This window comes from Elephantulus edwardii, unplaced genomic scaffold (assembly GCF_000299155.1).
Source record: "Elephantulus edwardii isolate Elephantulus edwardi_28Jun2011 unplaced genomic scaffold, EleEdw1.0 scaffold00058, whole genome shotgun sequence".
Classification (NCBI taxonomy): Eukaryota; Metazoa; Chordata; class Mammalia; order Macroscelidea; family Macroscelididae; genus Elephantulus; species Elephantulus edwardii.
In genome coordinates, this window is record NW_006399808.1 from 4,537,477 (window position 1) to 4,556,483 (window position 19,007).

Consider the following 19,007-nt stretch of genomic DNA (forward strand, 5'->3'; position numbering starts at 1 on the left):
ATGCAGATGGCACAACCTTGCTTGCTGAAATGAGGAGGACTTGAAACACTTGCTACAGAGGGTCAAGAACTACAGACTTCGGTATCTCAACATTCAGAAACAGAGGTCCTCACCACGGGGCCAACAGTCAACACTATGATAGAGAAGGATTGAAGCTATCAATGACTTCATCTTGGTTGAATCCATAATAAACACTCTTGGTCCCAGCAGATCAGAAATCAGGAGATGTATTGTACTCGGCAAGTCTGCTGTCAGGAACATCTCCAAAACACTTAAGAGTAATGATGTCAGTTTGAAGACTAAGGTGCGCTTGATTTGGGCCATGGTCTCTCAGTAACCTGCTATGCATCAGAGAGTTGGACAATGAGTAAGAATGACAGAAGAATTGCTGCCTTTAAGTAGTGGTGTTGGAGAAGAGCACTGAATATCCCCACGGACTGCCAAAAGAACAGATATGTCTTGGAGACAGTGCAATCAAAGTGTTCTTGGAGGCAAAGATGACAAAGCTTCATCTCTCATACATGTTACTAGGCAAGGCTGTTCCTTGGAGAGAGACATGATGCTTGGAAAGATAGGGTCAGTGAAGGAGATGAAGACCCCCGACAGGGTGGCTTGACACAATGAATGCAGCAACGGGCTCAAGTGTGTCAGGGGTGATGAGGATAGCACAGGATAAGACAGGATTCAAGTCTGTTGTTCATAGGGTTGCTTTGAGTTGTACTCACCTCAGTGGCACTTAACAACAACAACATACTCTTTGAATTTAGCTCCTCTGTTCTTGGCTTTCTGAGAAAGACATATGAGAAGACAAGAGGAACAGATCAATGAATGGAGAATGATGACCAGCCCTTCCTGATATAGTGAGCTCAATTGTGAGGAGACTGGTGGAGGTAGAAAATAGAGTTATTTTCTGCAAGATGCATGCAAGAACACAGGAGTCAAACTCCAATCTTAAGTGACATTGTAAAAAGTATCTTACCAATCAGCAACTGGAAGGAAGAACCAGGAAGAGGCAAAAAACCACTTTGGTGTTCAGGGTGGGCAGAAGGACACTGAGGCGGAAAGGTGGGCAGGCGTTGACCCCGTCCTTGGAGAATGGGAAACACTGGTTCAGATGGAAAAGATCTTCCAGTTGAATAATGGCATAAGCAAAGATACAGAAAATAGAATTGACGGTGATGATGGTTTCAAGAGCTTATGTGGAAGAGTGACAGAGGAAGAGATGGAAGGACATACGGGCTTAGCTAATGGAGACTTTGGCCAGGAAATAACATTCAAACAGCAGCATCCAAGGAAACTTAACCCAGTGGGAGTAAACAGGAAGAATTGCTTTCATTGAGCTTAAAACTTCGTAGTTGCCAATTGATCCACAAGGAATACCAGTGAATACTGTTGGGTATAATGTTGTTAAAGTACAAGTTATTAGTACTGTCTCATAGTCACACCCAAAACCTAGCCAAAAATCAGACTCTTTGCCTTCAGTTTATGAGATAACACGGTTCCAGGGCTTTTTAGAGAAACAGGTCTTTGATTCTTTCATCTGTGGCAATTTTGGATGGGTTCAAAATGCCAAACCTTTAGATGGTAGTCCGGGGCAAGTCTCACCCACAGACAGCTTACTAATTAGATTTTGTGAGACGTAAGGGCCTTGTAATGCAGAAGCCTGGCATTCCTGGTGCCCCCCGAGAGGGGACCCACTGAAGTAATGCTCTTATGGCAGAGTGTTCCTTCCTAACAGAAATATTGAAACAGCATCTGAACATGAGGACATGATCAGACAATCGAAAGGTGACATAGTCTACAAAATAAGTTATCTTGGGTTTATATGTAAATAAAGTGCCATTATAAACAAACGAAAGGGCAGGAAGATGATTTTTTAATAGAATAAAAGACTAAAACTGTGATCTGAAAACTCTATCTTATCTTTATTTGGTATACAGCCACGCTTGTGCCTTTATATTCTGCCTGAGTTTGCTCCTAGTCTATAATGACAAGAGCTGAGTAGCTACAGAGACATACCACGTGACCCCCAAAACAGAAATTATTTACTGTCTGGCACTTGACAAAAAGGGTTTCCCAACGCTTGTGTCAAAATAACATAGTAGCTAAGTATAGTCCATAAACCCTGATTTGTTACTGAATCAGGATGAAAACATACTTAGGGCAACTGGAGAAATTGAAGGAATCCTAGTGGTAAAATAGCTAAAGTGTTGGGCTGGTAACCAGAAGGTCAGTGGTTCAAATCTACCAGCAGCTCCATAAGAGAATGATGACACAGTCTTCTTTGGTTAAGATTGAAAGGCTCTGAAACCCAGTGTCAGGTTTTTGATTTGTGTTCTTAGAGTGGAATTGGGGTGAGGTGTTAGAAAAATGTAAATAAAGACTGGAAATTGAGTGATGTTACTTAATTCACATTAATATTTTAGATGAGATAGTGGTATTGTTATTGCTAAAAAGAGCGTTTTTAGGAGCTGAGTCTTCATATTTGGAGACTGTGTCGTGATGTGTCCAACATCCTTGCAAATGGTCCAGGAAATGTTTATCTCTGTAGAGAGACAAAGTCAATGCAGTAAAACCGTTAGTATTTGGTCTAAGTGAAGGATTTGCACAATCAATAGACTATTTTTCCATTTTTCTATAGACATTAAGATTTTCAAAATGAGAGTTGTGGGATTTCATATGAACAGTCTATCACATTGGCGACCAGCTACAGTCGCTCAGGGGTAACATGCTCTGGGCTCTGGTCTGCCCTCCTCACCTGCCATATTTCATAGAATTCCTTCTGATGGAGAAATGGTTGACCAGTTAAGGTGGCTTGCCCCTTACCGGAAGGGGACGCTGTAGCCCTCGGGCAACCCCACAAGGATCTTCCCTTGTAACATGGATATTTTCCTTGTCTTTTTTGCACAGTAATTCCATCAAGCTGGTGAATTTACTCTCCATATTTATCAGCACCTGGCTAACGGCAGCCGGCTTCATTCATTTGGTAAGTAGCCTGGAAGACCCTTTAAAAAAGCTGTGACTTTCTTTACACAAATCTCTCTGTGAATTACCTTATTACCTGAAATTTCTCACACCAGAAGGCCCAGCTGTAGAATTCAGGAAAGAGGGAAGCAACCACATAATTGTCTGGGTTTCCAACACTTTTATCTCGAACTAGTTCTAAATGGTGAGTGATGTTTGGCTATTAATCTGCGTGTGCAGATGGGTTTTGGCAGGTTTTCATTCTATATGCAATAACTTAGACAGGCCACAAGATGGCAGTGCTTCCTCAGGAAAGGCCGGGAAATGGCCAGGGAGAAGGTTTGAAATTTGACCTAAAATGCTTAGTAAACAACAAATTCAGATCCCTCTATTTCTCTCTACCAAAAAAAAAAAAAAAAGACTTTTGATTTTTTTTTTTGCCTGATTACTTGTCATTTTGTACTGGGAAAAGGTCAATTCTTCAAAAATTAATGACTCTCTGAAAGGCTTATGTTATTAAGTTAAGCTGTTCTCACCTTTGCAAAGCTGATTTTCCCCCATAGCTATTGTCAGAGACATGTTTAATATAAACACAAGTTGTTACAGCTCGAAGGAGCCCCATCTGATAATAAAGCCCTGAATAAAAGTGGCTTGTTGCGAAGTCTCTGTGCAATTCTGTTTTCTATTCTCATTGCTGTGGAGTCAGAACCAATCACGGCCAGCAGGTTTTCAGAGGCTGTAAATCACTTAAGAGGAGATTGCCTCTTTTTCTCCTGGGGAGCAGCAGAACCAAACACCTCAGGGTTGATAGTGTATCTCCTTACCCACTAGGCCACCAGGGCTCCTATTTGTGTAAGTTTGTATAAAGGGATGTCGTTACTGTTAGTTGCTGTTCAGCTAGTTGTAACTCAGGACAACCCCATGTGTAGGGGTGACACAGTGTTTTAACATCCTCTGGGTGGATGTAAACCTTGAACCAGTCATTCAACAAGTAGTGGAGCAGTTAAGTACTTGTGTCACCCGGGGGCCCCTGGAGACGTGCCATCCGGGGGCCCCTGGAGACGTGCCATCAATGTGCATTTAGGTATTTTTCCCATGGGATTTATGTAGCGATCATCCAAAGTGGGGCAAGCCTGGGAAGGTTGGTCGCTTGCTCTGCACCCAACCCTTTGATGCCCATGGGGTTCTTGAAGGAAGTTACTGTTAAATGAATTCCCCTCCAATTCTTGTCACAAACAGGTGCCAAGTGCTTAAAGGATACCAGTAGGACTGTTGTCAGCCTTTAGGTCGCAAGTGATCCCGCCTTACCCAGTGTTTATGTGAAATGTCTTCTGAGGCCCACAGAAGCCATCATGAAAATAGCATGTCCTGAAACAGATGCGGAGACAGACAGGGAGGGAATGCACAGAGGAGAGGGAATCTCCAGCCCTGAGCTGAGTCTGGCCCTGCTAGTTCTCAGAGGGACTGCCTGGGCCTGCTTTTGCGGATGCTGGGTGGCTCGAATGGTTCAGCCTTTGACTGACTAAATGTTTAGAGGCCTGACTGCACCTGGGGCTCCCTTGATTCTGAAAACACAGAATGTGGGGTCCTCTTGAGTTGGAATGGACTCAGTGTCGCCCGTTCACGGCTGCTTTCCTGATACAATGGTGTTGAATAATAGTGACAGAGAGCCAAGCAGAAGATATTTATTCTCCAGCCCTTTAGAGGGGGAAAAAAAATTATAGGCCTTTGATCTAAAATGTTTGTCAATTGCAGATTTCCTGAGGGCTCGCTTTTCAAGCTCTCAGGAGTACTGGTGCCTTAGAACTCATTGTGGGTGCTCTTCAGAGGAGCTGAGGGGTGTCTCTGAGAGACACTTGGAAACGTCTGGAATATGGACACTGGCTCTGGAAAAGCAGGGCTGAGCTGGTATCTTGTTGGTCAAAATGAAGACAGAAGGAGACTCTTGAAGGGAGGACAGTGTGAGTGACCAGGCCTCTGAGATTTAGAGGAGCTCACAGCAGATGACCAGGGATGGCTCTTGGGTGTCTGACTGTCATTGCTCTAAATTCCGCTGGCCTTGAATATGTAACAGCTAGAAGAAAAGATGGGTGTGAGCCAACCCCACCCTTCCATCCACTCTCTTCCCCAATCGGTGGGGATGGCCTTTGTCTAGAACCCTCTGCATCCTCCAGGGCCACACGCTGAGCCGCACCTCCAGGTCCTCTCAGGGCGACACACATCCAGCAGAAGGCCACCATGTCAGCGGGGACTCGGCCAGCAGGGCAGCACTCCGGTGTGTGCTGCTTTATTGGAAATGTAATTCTGGTTTCTCTTTCTCCCCCATCTGTAGGTGGAGAATTCAGGGGACCCGTGGGAAAATTTCCAAAACAACCAGGCCCTTACGTACTGGGAATGTGTCTATCTGCTCATGGTCACCATGTCCACCGTGGGCTACGGGGATGTTTATGCAAAAACCACGCTTGGCCGCCTCTTCATGGTCTTCTTCATCCTCGGGGGACTGGTAAAAAACCCTCTTTATTACCATGTTGACTTGTATGGCCATCAGTAGTCTCTGATACCCATTTCCGTAAAGTGTTAGAGTTTTATTTGATCATTTTGTATTAGAAGCAATGATTGCCTTAATGTTACAGGCCAGCTAAGTAAACACAACCACGGTGGGGCTTTTCCTGCACCCTTGAAGCTCCTTTCCTGTAACCAGGGAGTTGGACCACATTGCCCTGGCCAGAAACAGCTGGGGCTGGGAGCGAACCCAACAGTGCTAAGAAAGTGATAGTGTTACTGAGTGTCCGTCCCTTAGTGATGGAGCTCAGATCTGACACTGCAGGGCCACCTGACCCTGGTCCCTGACCTTGATACTTTGTAGGCAGTTGGCGGTTTCAAGACCCCCGCTCCCGAAACTTCCAACAAACACTGTGGCTGTCTGCCCTAGAGTGGACCCCACATCCTGTCCTCCAGGTGGGCAGCCTGTGTGAGCTCAGTGCAGCTTTGCACACAGCCAGCCCCATGCAGCCACATGTGAGTGTCTTCCCACTGCCCTTGGAATCAGAAATCCTCACTGGTTGTTTTCTGAGTCTCTGCACATCTTGATGCAGTGTTCACGTGTCACTGACCGTGCCACATGCAAGGGGGATTTCTGGCAACACATTGGCAGTCGCTGCATTCAGTCCTCCAACGCCACTCATTTTAAGTTTAGATTTTTGTTGTTTTTCTGTATGAGGTAAGTGATTACAATACTGGTTCACACTCAGCTGCCCCTCAAGTACATCGCACATGCATTTATATCCCTTTGCGCATACATAGCTGTCTGTTCTGCATGTATGATGTTGATGTTAAAATTGTATATAAATGTGTATGTGCGTGTACTCCATCCCGGGCTTCCTGGGTGTGCACCGAGGCCCTGTAGACTCAGCGGTACACGGCAGGGCCCCTAGCTCCCAGCATCTAGCCATCAGCGAGGTGTTTGTTGGACAAAACATGGCAGATGTGTGCTCCTCCCTGTTCTCTTCTCCTCCCACGTGACCTCCTTGATTTACCTTTTGTGTTTTTCAGCCATTTTTTTGATAGAAAGTTGTTTGTTTTTTTTTTAAAATGTTACTTTTGATGTTTAACATCTATAATGATTCATAACAGCTCTGAGTTTTAGTTAGAAAGAAAGGCCTATGCGGATGGGTGTGTGTATGCGTGTATATGCTTGTGTGTCCAATTCTGCCAGCGTGGAGCTTTAACCCATTTCCCCTCAGAAACAAGAGCAGATGCCACCCTCTCTGGGCCTGTCCCCCTGGCACTGTTCTCACCTGTGGGATCTTTCCACATTTTGTCTTGTGTGTATTTAGGGGCTTACCTGTGTGTGTGTGTGTGTGTGTGTGTGTGTGTGTGTGCTCGCGCGCTTTTGTTGATTAACTATCACACTTAGGGGTACAGACCTCTGCAGTTGTAATCCTTTTGTGTTTTCAGGTCTTAGTGTCCCCCCCTTCTGGAAAGTCACCCCTTTCTTTGGCCTGTCTTTTTAGTCTCTCTTCTGTCTCCTGTCTTCTCCTTAGGCCATGTTTGCCAGCTACGTCCCTGAAATCATAGAGTTAATAGGAAACCGCAAGAAATACGGGGGCTCCTATAGTGCTGTTAGTGGAAGAAAGTAAGTATCCCCCGAGGCCGGTGGCCTCGCTGCATAGAATCCTCTCTGCATGCCATTTTTTTTTTTTTTGGCTCTTGTTTCTTTGTTTCATGCATGTAGGCAATGTTTGCCCGCTACGTGCCCGAAATTGCTGCTCTCATCCTGAATCGGAATAAATTCGGCGGGACTTTTAACAAACACGGAGGCAGAAAGTAAGTCAGTTCTGTCAGAAGATCTGTGGTTGGTGACTCTCGAGAGTCCTTTCGGTGACACATACACCCTGGCCCCTCGGCCCCTGGGGGCTTCTTCAAGAGAAGGGCCAAGTTCTGTGTGGGGTGTGTCAGAAGGGGTAACCTCAGCCTTGGTCCCGATCCGTCAATCCGGGGAGGGGCTTCCTAGTGAACCAGACCCGTGTCTTCTGTTCTGACTTTTCAGCAGGTAGGCTCACGGTTTCTTGATGTTGACTGGCTTAGTGACTCACTTCTGCTCTTTCTGAGTATGTCAGGTTGTTGTCTGGGAACCTTTGTGGCAATGGCATGGGATGATAAATACTCTCGTGGAGAGTAGGGGCAGAACCAGGGCCTTCCACCCATGGTCTTGTGACCACTGGGGTAGGCTTGTTTCTTTGCTGGGAGGCTTCTCTTTCATATTGGCAGATCCACTGCTCCATCAAAGTCCTTTTGGGCAAGAAAGCTAGACACTATGGCGTGTCTCCAGTTCTGCACCCCACACAAATGCTTTCCTCGCCGATACTTGAATTTTGTTCTCAGCTCACTTTTATTCTCAAAACAAACTCAAAGTCATTGTTCTAAGGTTGGAACCAACTCAGAGCTGACCCTCCAGTGGGTTTTCAGAGGCAATAAATCATAAGAGGAGATTGCCTGTCTTTCCTCTTTGGTGAAGTGGATGGATCCCCACCACCACAGAGGTGTCTCCTGTGGGGGTTAACAGCACAACTCCCTAGGGACTAGGACTTGTTATTGTTTGCCATGGAGTAGGAACCAACCCATAGCTGCCCCTACAGTGAATTTTCAGAGGCAGTAAATCTCATGGGAGAAGATTGCTCATATTTTCTCCTTTGGAGCAGCTAGTGGATTAGAACCGGTAGTCTTTGCTTTGAAAGCACAGATCTCTATCACTAGGCCACCAGAACTCCCTGGTAGGCAGTGAAGGAGCATTACCCTTCCCGTCTCCTCAGACAGAGTGTCATGGTCCTGAGGGAGAGTGCTGAGGAAGGCTGGCCTACACAGCTAGCTGGTCTTTGATTTTTTCACAGCTTTCCTCAGAGCTTCTGGTTTTTGCACTTCAGGTGTGATTCATTCATGGCAAAGCATCTGAGCCTTTAGTGTGGAGCTGGAGGAGTTTTCAGCCGTGTGCATACCTCATCCCTGTATACACACTTCCCCACCACCCAGGTGTTCCTCACCCTTAGAGGTCACTCAGGCCCCTGCCCACTCATGAAGGTCTTTAAAACGGAACTGCCTCCACTCATTTCTTTAGAAAGAACTCTAGATGAGCTTTTTGTCACAGGAAAAAAAAACCCCAAATGAAGCCTGTTGCCTTCCATTTACACCAAATGCCTGCTCCTCGGCTGACAGGAAGCCCTGCTGCATGGAGCCAGCCCAGCCCTCCTCTCCTGTCAGGGCTCCCAGTGCATCCAGAGCTCAGGTGTCCAGGCCTCAGTTTAGCAAATGAATAGGTGGGGAAAGAGGCTCATTTTCTTGAACTACCCACCGGACACCAGTTTCCTTTCAAAGGAACAAAGGACAGTGTGTGAGAGGAAGCCAGTTGGCGCCTTTTCAGTGGACGCAGCATAGCCTCCCTTCCCTCTAATGGAGTCCTCCTCTCTCTATTATCCTAACAGCCCTGGATGAGGTGAGGACCAAGCTGTTCTGGTTTCTGGGCCATTGCTTGGATCCAAAAGGCCACATAAGTTCCGTAACTCCCCATGACAGTCTCTCCCATGCCAAGAGGAAAAACAGCTTCTCTGTTTGTTCGGTCTTCAAGATGGGGGCAGGTCGCCATAAAGCGAAATGCACTCACTGGAAGGCCTCAGCTCTCTCTGTGGCCTTCCCAGGCCTCTGTCAAAGCCAGCATTTCCTGATCCTGTCCCTGAAGAAGTCAATAAAATTAGTGGCCCTAAAGTCTGTGTTGAAAATATTTCTTGAGTCCAGGTATTATTTTTTTTTTCCAAGTCATTTCCCCTTGTCCACTGTGGGTGGGCCTGCTGGCTGGCAGCTTTTGTTGATGGGTGAGCAGAGGAGGCCACAGTGCGCCACTCACTCACCAGCCCTTGGTCTGGTCCAGTCATCTTTTCCACATTGTCACTTCGACCCCCAATTGCTAGGGACTTCAGATCACAGACTTCCGGAGGCTTTTGCTCTTGCTCCATAATCTTTTATCACCATTTGAAGCCTGGTTTTCTCTTTTTCCTCCCGCCCTTTATGAAAATGCATACTTAGCTTTAATGTGCTTTTTAGGGCTCCAAGGTGCCGGGACCCCTCAGACAGAGTCGGTTTCTGTCATCAGCACTGGGACTGTTACTTTACTTTACGCATTGTTTCCTGGTTCAAAAGCTAATTACTAAGTAGTTTAAAGAAGCCCTTTGGTCACTTAGATCTTTCATCAGAAAATATAAGCTTGGGAAGGGAGCGGTAATAAAGGGCCATTAGCACCCTTTGTTTGATGTTGTTTTTCCAGTCAGGAGAACAAGATTGATGAAATGTTATGTTTGGCCAAAATTTGAGTTTTCATTTGGAATTCAGTGTTGAGAGAATGGGCTGTCAGAATCAATAAGTTTTCTTTTGCTGGGGATATGGGCATGTGGTAGTAATTAGCAATATAAGGTCTTTAGTTGGGCAACCAAGCATAGATTCTGGCAGCAAACATAATGAGAAACTACAGTTGTTCTATTTCTAACGTCAAAAAGTTTCCAGATAAAATTAAATACATTTGCAAAATGAAAGCAGCTAAACTTTGTTGAAAGATGGAGTTCAGACTCTTAAAATAGTGTGCTGGGCTCCGCATTTGCGTGTGTGCATAAATGTCTGTCCTATCTTCATGGACACACATCTACATACTTTTCTCCCCAAAATTCAAATTCAGATGAGTGCCAGAGAGTAATTCAAACATACACATAAAGGGATTTGTCTATGTATACATATTTTATTCTGAAACAGCTTCTCTAATGATGCATTAATTTGTCAGAGAACTCAAGGTAACTGGTATTCTTAAAGCTGCAGATTATTTTAAAGTGGGAAAAAAATTAGACAAATAAACTCTGAGTTTTGTTTATGCAACACCTAATTTCAGGATGTTGGAAAAGTATAAAGATTTCATTGGCACCTGATTTTCATTTTTAATTTACATACATAGTATAATATAAACGATCCTTGAAGGATACCAGAAACAGCTTAACCGTCAACTCATATTCAAGGACCTTGAGGCTCTCCCACCAACATTTTCATCAGGACTCCTTGGCTGACCACCCCATGGGGATGTGCTGAGCCAGAAGTGGGGGCACACGTGCTTGTGTCAGCTGTTGTTTATTAGGATGATGTATTACGATTCCTGAGAATAATAGATATTTGAATGGAAAAGTCATCCCTGGGTAGTGGCCTTGAATTAGTGTGCTCCGCTACCACCCAAAAGGTTAGAGGTTTGAGTCCACCTGGTGGCACCTCAAGAGACATGCCTGGTGATCTACTTCCAAATATTCCACCATTGAAAAGTCAGCAGAGTACAGATCTATTCTAACCCACACGAGACCGCTCAGTTTCCCGTGTAACCTCAGGGCCAAGGAGCTCTCTAGGTTGGGGATATTGTGGACAGCTAGCCTGTTGGACTGAGATGTTGACCCTTATTCCAAAGAGTAGCCCCTTCTGGAGCCCAGCTCCATCCACTGCCCAGAGCTGTGGGGGTGTTGGGTGGAGATGAGGTTCATATGGGGTCCCCATGCACTCCTCTCCTCCCACACTCACTTGCTGCTTTCTCCAGAGGTATCTCCACTGTGTGTGACGATACCCACTCTTGGATTGCTTATGACAGCTGACACAATCAGGATCTGAGTTCACATGGCCGAGGGCTGTTGAAAACTTTTGGTCACAGAGAAGACTCCCCTAGTCTTTAGCCCTTTCGTTGTAAGAGATGGAACTGGGATTCATCCAGAACTTGGGTTTCCCAAGAATGGGCTTTTGTGATGCCATACTCCAGTAGTTCTAGGTCAAGTGGTCGTGACAGGTGAGAATAGAATGAATTTCCACTGAGCTACTGATTTCTGGTAGCCAGATGCAGAGAGGACAGAGAAAGAGAAATGAATATTGTACCCACTGCCCTTGAATTGATCTCAGCTTAGAGTGACTCATTGTGACCAAGTAGGACTTACCCATAGCATTTCCAGGGTAGATAACTTCATCTTTTTCTGTAAAGGGACCTATGGATTTGAGGCAACCACTTTTTGGTTAGAAGGCAAGTGATTAACCACTGCACCACCGGTCTCCTAAACAAAGACAAGGAGTGGGGACAGGGATAGCAGAAAGACACAGTGATTAAGCTGGAGAAGATCTCCAGGCTGCATGAGGAAGCCAAGTCTCCGTTACAATTGTAGGAATCATCACCACAGATGAGGCTGGTGCTCTCACTCCAGCAAGGAAAACCTCCTGTAAAACTGAAATGCTAGAGAGTCTGGTGGCCTAGTGACAAGAAGCTACACTGCAATCCCAGCGATACCAGATTCAAATCCACCAGATTCTCTGCCGGAGAAAGAGGGGCAATCTCCTCTTGTACCAGTCAGATCTGATTTGATGGTACACAAAAAAATAATAAAATAAAATTTAGAAAACCCCTGAGATGTTGATTTCCTTAGAATAATACTTCCATATACAGTTAGAAAGAAGTTCCCCTACTTAGGGAAATGAGAACACAAGTCAAGAAAGCCTGAAGCTCTACACTGTCTCATATAACAGTGAAAATAATCACTGCAGACAGTGCTTCTAAGTTGAGGCTGGAGATCAAATGATTGAATGATGTATAATCAATGATTTATTCAGTGCAGATACCTTTTTAAAAAAGCACAAATAGCAACTATACACATGAACCTCACCTTATAGATTGCCCTGGAATCTGAATATGTCTGTGGAAAGAATCATTGTAGAAGCTCAATATCAGTAATCACAATCAGGCCAAGAGCAAACCATGGGTCAGACCATCAGTTACTTATGCGCAAGGTCAAATTGAAGCTGAAGAAAAGAAAAACAAAGCCCTAAGAATGACAAGACAACCTTGAGTCTATTCCACCTGAATTTAAAATTCATCTCAAAGAGTATGTTTGAGGCATTTAATACTAATGATTGAAGACCAATCATGAAGAAAGCACAAGGTCATTACAAAACACAGGGGCAAAAGAAAAGATCAAAATGGACTTCAGAAGAGACCCCCCAGATTGCACTAGAATATCATAACAAAGGGAAGAAATGGCAAAGTAAAAGAATTGAACAGATTTCACAGGGTAACTCAAAAAAGACAAAGCAACATATTATCATAACATGTGCAAAGAATTAGAAAATCAAAAGGGAAGAACTCACTTAGCATTTCTCCAGCTGTAAGAACTGAGAAACAACTCAAGCTTCAAGATGCAATACTTTAGGATGCTATGGACAAAATCCTGAATGATCCAGGATGTATGAAAAGAAAATGGAAGGAATACACACAGTACCAAAAAGATTGACACAGAACCAATTCATGAAGTAGCATAAGATCAAAACCCAGTCATAATAAAGGAAGATGTTCAAGCTGTACTGAAAATATCGGCAAAAGTTAAACCCCCAGGAGTTGATAGAATACCATTTAACATGTTTTGACAAACAAATGCAGCGCTGGATGTACTTCCTAGATTTTGCCAAGAAATTTGGAAGATAGTTATCCGGCCAACTGATTGGAAAAAATCGACATTTGTTCCTATTCTCAGAAAAAGGAATCCAAAAGAAAGTGGAAATTATCATATAACATCACTAACATCATATGCAAATAGAAGCTTGCTGAAGATTATCCCAGAATGGCTAGAGCAGGACATTGATAGAGAATGGTGAGATAATTCAAACTGGAGTTAGAAGAGGTTGTGATATCATTGCTGATGTCAGATGGATCCTTGCTGAAAGCAGAAAACACTAGAAGAATATCTGTCTATGTTTTTTTGACTGTGCAAAGACATTTGAATATGTGGATCAAAATAAATTATGACTAACATTTAGAAGAATGTGAATCCCCAGAACACCTAATTGTGCTCATGCGAAACCTATACCTAGATGAAGAAACTGTTGTCCAAACAGAGGCAAGCTTGATTTAAAATCACAGGTGTACATGAGGGCCTCCTCATTGTAAGAGGCCTCAAAGCCACATAGGTTGGGAGAATTTATAATGTTTTTCCATTTGAAAATGAGTCTAGAATATCTAAGAACAAAATTTGAAGAACTGGAAACAGCTAGAGCTGCCTGCTTCATGAAACGTTCCTCCTCTCCATCTGTGTTGGCTCTCTCTCGCCCTCATGCACGTTCCCCAAGTCCTTATGCCATGCCCAGCACAACAGTGGTTGTGGGGATGAAAGTGATTAGATGGTGAACAAACTACCCATAGAAGCTGTCCTTTGTGGAGTTTATAAGTCTTAAAGAAGTTAGAGACAACTAGCAGGAATATAACTAGAGAAATCCATTGCCAAACACACTGTAATACGTGCTGGAAAGACACAATCAGACTGAGATTTTGTGATAGAGAAAAATTGGGGTTATTCACACTAGATTAAGTAGCCCAAGGAGGTGACCCTCCGAGGAGATGAGGATAAAACGTTCAATGGCTACTTAACTGAGCTTGCCTTACCTCTTAAACTTGAGTTTTCAGTCAGGTATCTGAGGCCTTCCTGTGGCTGGCAGTAGTAGTTTTGACTCCAAAGGAGTAAATGGATTTCTCTCTCAGCCTTTAATATACCTGAGCTACTGGAGAAGACAATCCATTTAGCTCTACTCATGGACTGCTAGGAAAACAAACAGATTCATCTTGGAAAGGGTTAAACCAAGCTGCTCCTTGGAGGCAAGAATTCTGAGGCTCCGTCTAACATCCTTTGGACATGTTGTAAGGAGAGACCGGTCCTTGGAGAAGGACATCATGCTTGGTAGGGTGGAGAGAGCGCAGGAGGGGAAGGCCCTCTATGAGGTGGATTGATTCATTGACTGGGTTAATTGGGATGGGTGTGTCGGAGACAGTGCGATTGGCACAGGACAGAGCGGAGTTTAGGGCTGTTGTACATAGGGTCGCTATGAGTCACAAGCAACGATGACAACTACTTAGGGCTCTGTTTTGTTTTGTTTTTACTCAGAAATGTTTAGGCTTCTCTTCTCACTGACTTTGCCTCTTTCTGAGGCCTTTCTGTGGTCCATTTACATGGACATGAAGTTCTACTTCATTTCTTCTACCCACTTTGGGGCTTTTGTCTGTTTTGGATCTAGACTATTTCTAAAAAAGAACTGGAATGTGAAATAATCTGCTATGTCAGAACACGGATTATTTCTCCGCAAAGACTCATTTAATCTAATTTCCCCTTCCCCCTCCCTAAAAAAAAGAGAACTCACATGAGTCATGGCCCTCATTCATTCCACATGTGTTTATGGCGGGCTCGTTCCCCGCCAGGCACCGGGGACACATGTATTCCTGCACACCCATGAAAAGCTGCAGATCTGCCACATCTCTTGTCAGCTACACGTTATATTATTTGACCACCTAAGTGGTTGAGTAAGTCAAACTGAAGAGCTTACTTAACTCTCCCCTCCTAGTTCCTGAAGGTGACAATTTTCCTAGAATAACATTTTCCTCCCACACTTTCTGAGAATGCCTGGCCTCCAGCCCTTGGGGATAGGGTTTAGGGTTAATTCATGGGGTGTTGACTTGGGCTGAGTGCTGAGGGCCCCCTGCCTTTCCTGTTTACGTGTGCCTTGAACACCACTCACTCTCACTTCTCCGTGGGCTGCAGGGGCACCTTGCTCACACGCTGGGTGGCTCTTGGAAGATGCCGTTCATGATTTCTGCATCACACATGTTCCGTTAATTCTCCCAAGGCTGAAATCCTCCAGTTGAAATGAGACTCTGCAGCTTTGCATTTTATACAAACTTCCATTCTTTGTCAATAAGCCATTAGGCTATCTCCTCACATGGCGCCTGTGACTCCGAAACCCAGGCTGCCCAGCAATTTCTTCAGATTCCTAACTTTTAAGAGCCATAAATTAGCAAATCATCAACATATCACCAGGAAGGCTCATCTGGTAGCGATTCCAGTCAGAAGGAAAACACAGACCTCAATAACTGATCTTCGTAAAGATATGAAGAACTGTAGACAGACAGATACAGTAAATAGGAAGACAAACAGATAATTCAAGTTGACACACCATCTTGGATTGATTAGGCATTCTGCTTTGATTAGTATTGAACTTTTTTGGGAAGGAAAATAAATGTGATTGCCCTAATAGCTTAGAAAAATGACCCCATGACTGCTTCTGAAATTTGGTACGGTGAGGCAGATACCAAAGGCAAGTGTCGTTAGCGGCTGCATCATGTGATGTGATGTGCCAGATCTCCCTTTCTGATGAGAGGGGTCTTTGTGGGTGTGGATGTGGGCACTTCTTTCTTTGCATCTGTTTTGGATTCTTCTCAGCCACATCTTCGGTCCCTTTAAAACTCGAAGCTCTATTTAAAGAGACTTGGATGCATATTAAATCAATTTCCTGATGACACTAATGAAATGAAGGTTACCCCCCCCAACCTCTGCTGCTGTCTCACGCCCCTTCACATACTTATCAAAATGTCCCAGTTATTGTTCTAAAAACAAGAATAGGAATGTAGGTGGGAGACCCATTGTGTACCTTAAAAAAAATCTCATTTAAGCTTGGATTTTGCTCTCAAATAGTCTCAATCACAATTTTAAAAAATTATTTCTCAAATGGTTTTTAAAATTTTTTCGGTTTAACTACATATTTGATGGGCAAACCCTTACTGGTAGAATCAGAACAATCAATGCACGCAGCAAAGTTAAAATCCTATTGTGCTTCCTGTCTTCCTGTCATGCAGTGCTTCCTGATAAAAAGTCTTTCCAAAGCTGACACAACTGTTTCTACTACATTCTAGGTTCATCCCATGGCTTCTGCCATGGTCCACTGAACATAAACCAGGAAACTTTCTAACTGGCAAAGTATGATGTGTCTTTTTTTGCCTAAACCTTATAGAAGCCAGCTAGTCGAGGGCAAACCTCATGAATCTGTTTCTAGATATGGTATGTCTGCAACTTTGGGTTTAAGTAATGATGTCGCTTGTCCTTTCATGATGTTGCCTAACAATGGCTTGAAGTATGTATAATAACCTACAACTAGAGAGGATCTTCTGTCCCTGGTGACCTCTTTAATAAAGAAACATGAAGTCCCTCAGACACTGATGCGTCCCATCTCTGTAAGAGGTTTAATGACCTTAACCACTGGCTTCTAAAGGCAAATGAATATGTACTCAGAGCACAGTGGTAGGAAGGTGTCCATCTGGTATGTTAACTCAACAAATTATTTTAATCAGGGACCTCTCTAAAGTACTCAAGAGCAACAGTGTCTCTCTGGAGACTAAGGTGCACCTGATACAGGCCATGGTCTTTGCAATCACTTGTTATGCATCAGAGAGTTGGACAATGACTAGGGAGGATAGAAGGAGAATTGACGCCTTTGAGCTGTGGTGCTGGAGAAGAGTATTGAATATACCCTGGACTGCCAAGAAAACAAACAGATTCATCCTGGAGAGGGTTAAACCAGGCTACTCCTTGGAGGCAAGGATTCTGGGGCTTCGTCTGACACACTTTGGACATGGAGAGACAGGTCCTTGGAGAGGGACATCATGCTTGGTAAGGTGGAGGGACAGTGCAGGAGGGGAAGACCCTCTATGAGGTGGATTGATTCAGTGACTGGGGTAATCGGGATGGGTGTGTCAGAGGCAATACGATTGGCACAGGATAGAGCAGGGTTTAGGGCTGTTGTGCATAGAGTCACTATGAGTCGCAAACGACTCAACGGCACATAACAACAACAACAAGAGTAAGACTCTCAATGAGATGGATTGACACCATAACTGTAACAGTGGGTTGTTGTTTGTTGTTGTTGTTAAGTGCTGTCGAGTCACAGGCGACTCCTAGTGACCCTATGAAGGAGAGTCCTCAATGCTTGGGTGCCTTTCATCCTCTCTCCAGGTTCATAGGGTTTCCGGAGGCAAGCTATTACGGAAGCGGATGCCACTCCTCCTTCCAAAACAGTGGGTTGTAGCATATTAAATATAATTAATATGATTAGGATTCAGGATTGGGCAAAGTTCAGAGGGTCACTATGAGTTGAGGTCAACTCAATGACACTTAACAGTAACAACAACATGTACTCTTGCGGGGTGCCGTGGTTAAAAGAATAAATAAGAATATGTTCTTCTTGTTGGCCTAGAACTTATCTGGGTCATTGACCTAATTAGAAACACCCAAGGGTCCAGTGGCAAGCAAGCAAGAACTTAATTATGAAGGTACATCACCCCAATGATGTGCTCTTTTGGTAGGAACTTGATTCAGTAGAATTACAGAAGTGTAAAACTATCATGAAAGTGGCCCGTGTTTTGGGACTATTGCCACTAAAGCATTTAAAGATTGCCATTGTCTTGTGTGTCCGTAGTGAGCTCTGGTGGCCTAGTCTGGAGAGAGTCGCACTTCTACCTCAAAGGAAGAGCCCTCTGGCAGGTTCAGTCTACTTGTGGCTCAATGGGAGAAGGAAGGGCAGTCTCCTCTCTTGCAATCTATAGTTTCAGAAAACCTATTGGAGGGTCATTTATGAGCCAATTCTGACTCAAGGACAATGAGTTGAGTTTGTTGTCTTGGGAGAAAGCCCAGATGACATAGTATGTAATGTATCGGACTGTCAATCAGAAGAGTAGTGGTTCAAATCCAGCAGCTACTCTAAGGGAAAGAGAGAATCTTCTCGTGAAAAGAGTTATGACTAGGAAGCTGGAGGGGTGGTTGCTGGGAGTTAGAATCAAGTTGACAGCATCGAGTTTTGTGTTTGATGCGACCTCGAGGTCTGCTTCATTCTGTGCTTCTCAAACCTCCATGTGGCATGCCGTGAACGCCCCTGCTCTGTGTGTAAGTAGATCCTGAAGACAGGGCGCAGTACCTACAGATGGGTTGAGTCAAACGGCAGCACTGGTGAGCTGGGGCAACACTCCTGGGCGTGGTAGAGGTACAGGGTGAGGCTATGCCAACTCTGCTGTCATGAGAGGGTCGACATGTGCTCCAAAACATGAGGTGTGACTTGCGAAGGTGTTAGCAAGGGAAGTGGTAGCATGCCTGACCCTCTCCAGTGGCAAAACTAAGAACCATCTAGCTTTTTGCTCAGAATATTTTTGTTCCATCTTCTTCCTTTGTGTGCCTTAGTCTTTCTCAGTCCCTGCTCGGCAGAGGTGGCATTCTCTGTTGAAAATGGACAAGTCATCTTTGGTCTGAATAAGGAAGGAACCATCTAGTACTGTATAATCTCTGTAAGAGCAGAAAGCCACCTAGGATTAGGTGAAACCTAGGATTTGATCAGGTCCAGGGGAAATTGGCTTCTTTGAAAATGGCACAAGGTCTCCTGGTCTAAAGTAAAACACACTGTGAGGCTGTTGGGGAGTAACCCCAGAACAACCAGTGTGGCTTGTGGGAGTTGCGCCACTAGAACTGCTGATTTCAGAAGGCTGTACAATTGTTGGCCAAGGAAGGAAGGTAGGGAAGGAGGAGAGGAAAGAATGAAACCAAAATGCTTATTATGACATTACATGCTAGGCTTGAACGGAAATGAAATGACAATCTAAAGTTAAGGTCAACAGGTCTACCAGTTACAGGGCT

The 19,007-nt window shown here is 44.4% G+C and overlaps 1 protein-coding gene across 23 annotated transcripts in view; it reads left to right on the top strand.

Annotated features, from left to right (window-relative positions):
- The window catches only part of KCNMA1 (potassium large conductance calcium-activated channel, subfamily M, alpha member 1), a 1,059,824-nt gene that overhangs the window by 712,980 nt on the left and 327,837 nt on the right, over window positions 1-19,007 (top strand). For 22 of the 23 annotated variants that reach the window (XM_006887494.1, XM_006887495.1, XM_006887496.1 and 19 more), the window contains 3 exons: window positions 2,911-2,986; window positions 5,297-5,467; window positions 7,008-7,099. In XM_006887494.1, coding sequence (XP_006887556.1) covers window positions 2,911-2,986; window positions 5,297-5,467; window positions 7,008-7,099 — 339 coding nt within the window. Of the gene's footprint in view, window positions 1-2,910; window positions 2,987-5,296; window positions 5,468-7,007; window positions 7,100-7,198; window positions 7,291-19,007 lie in introns of all 23 variants that reach the window. The other variant, XM_006887492.1, reaches the window with a different exon arrangement.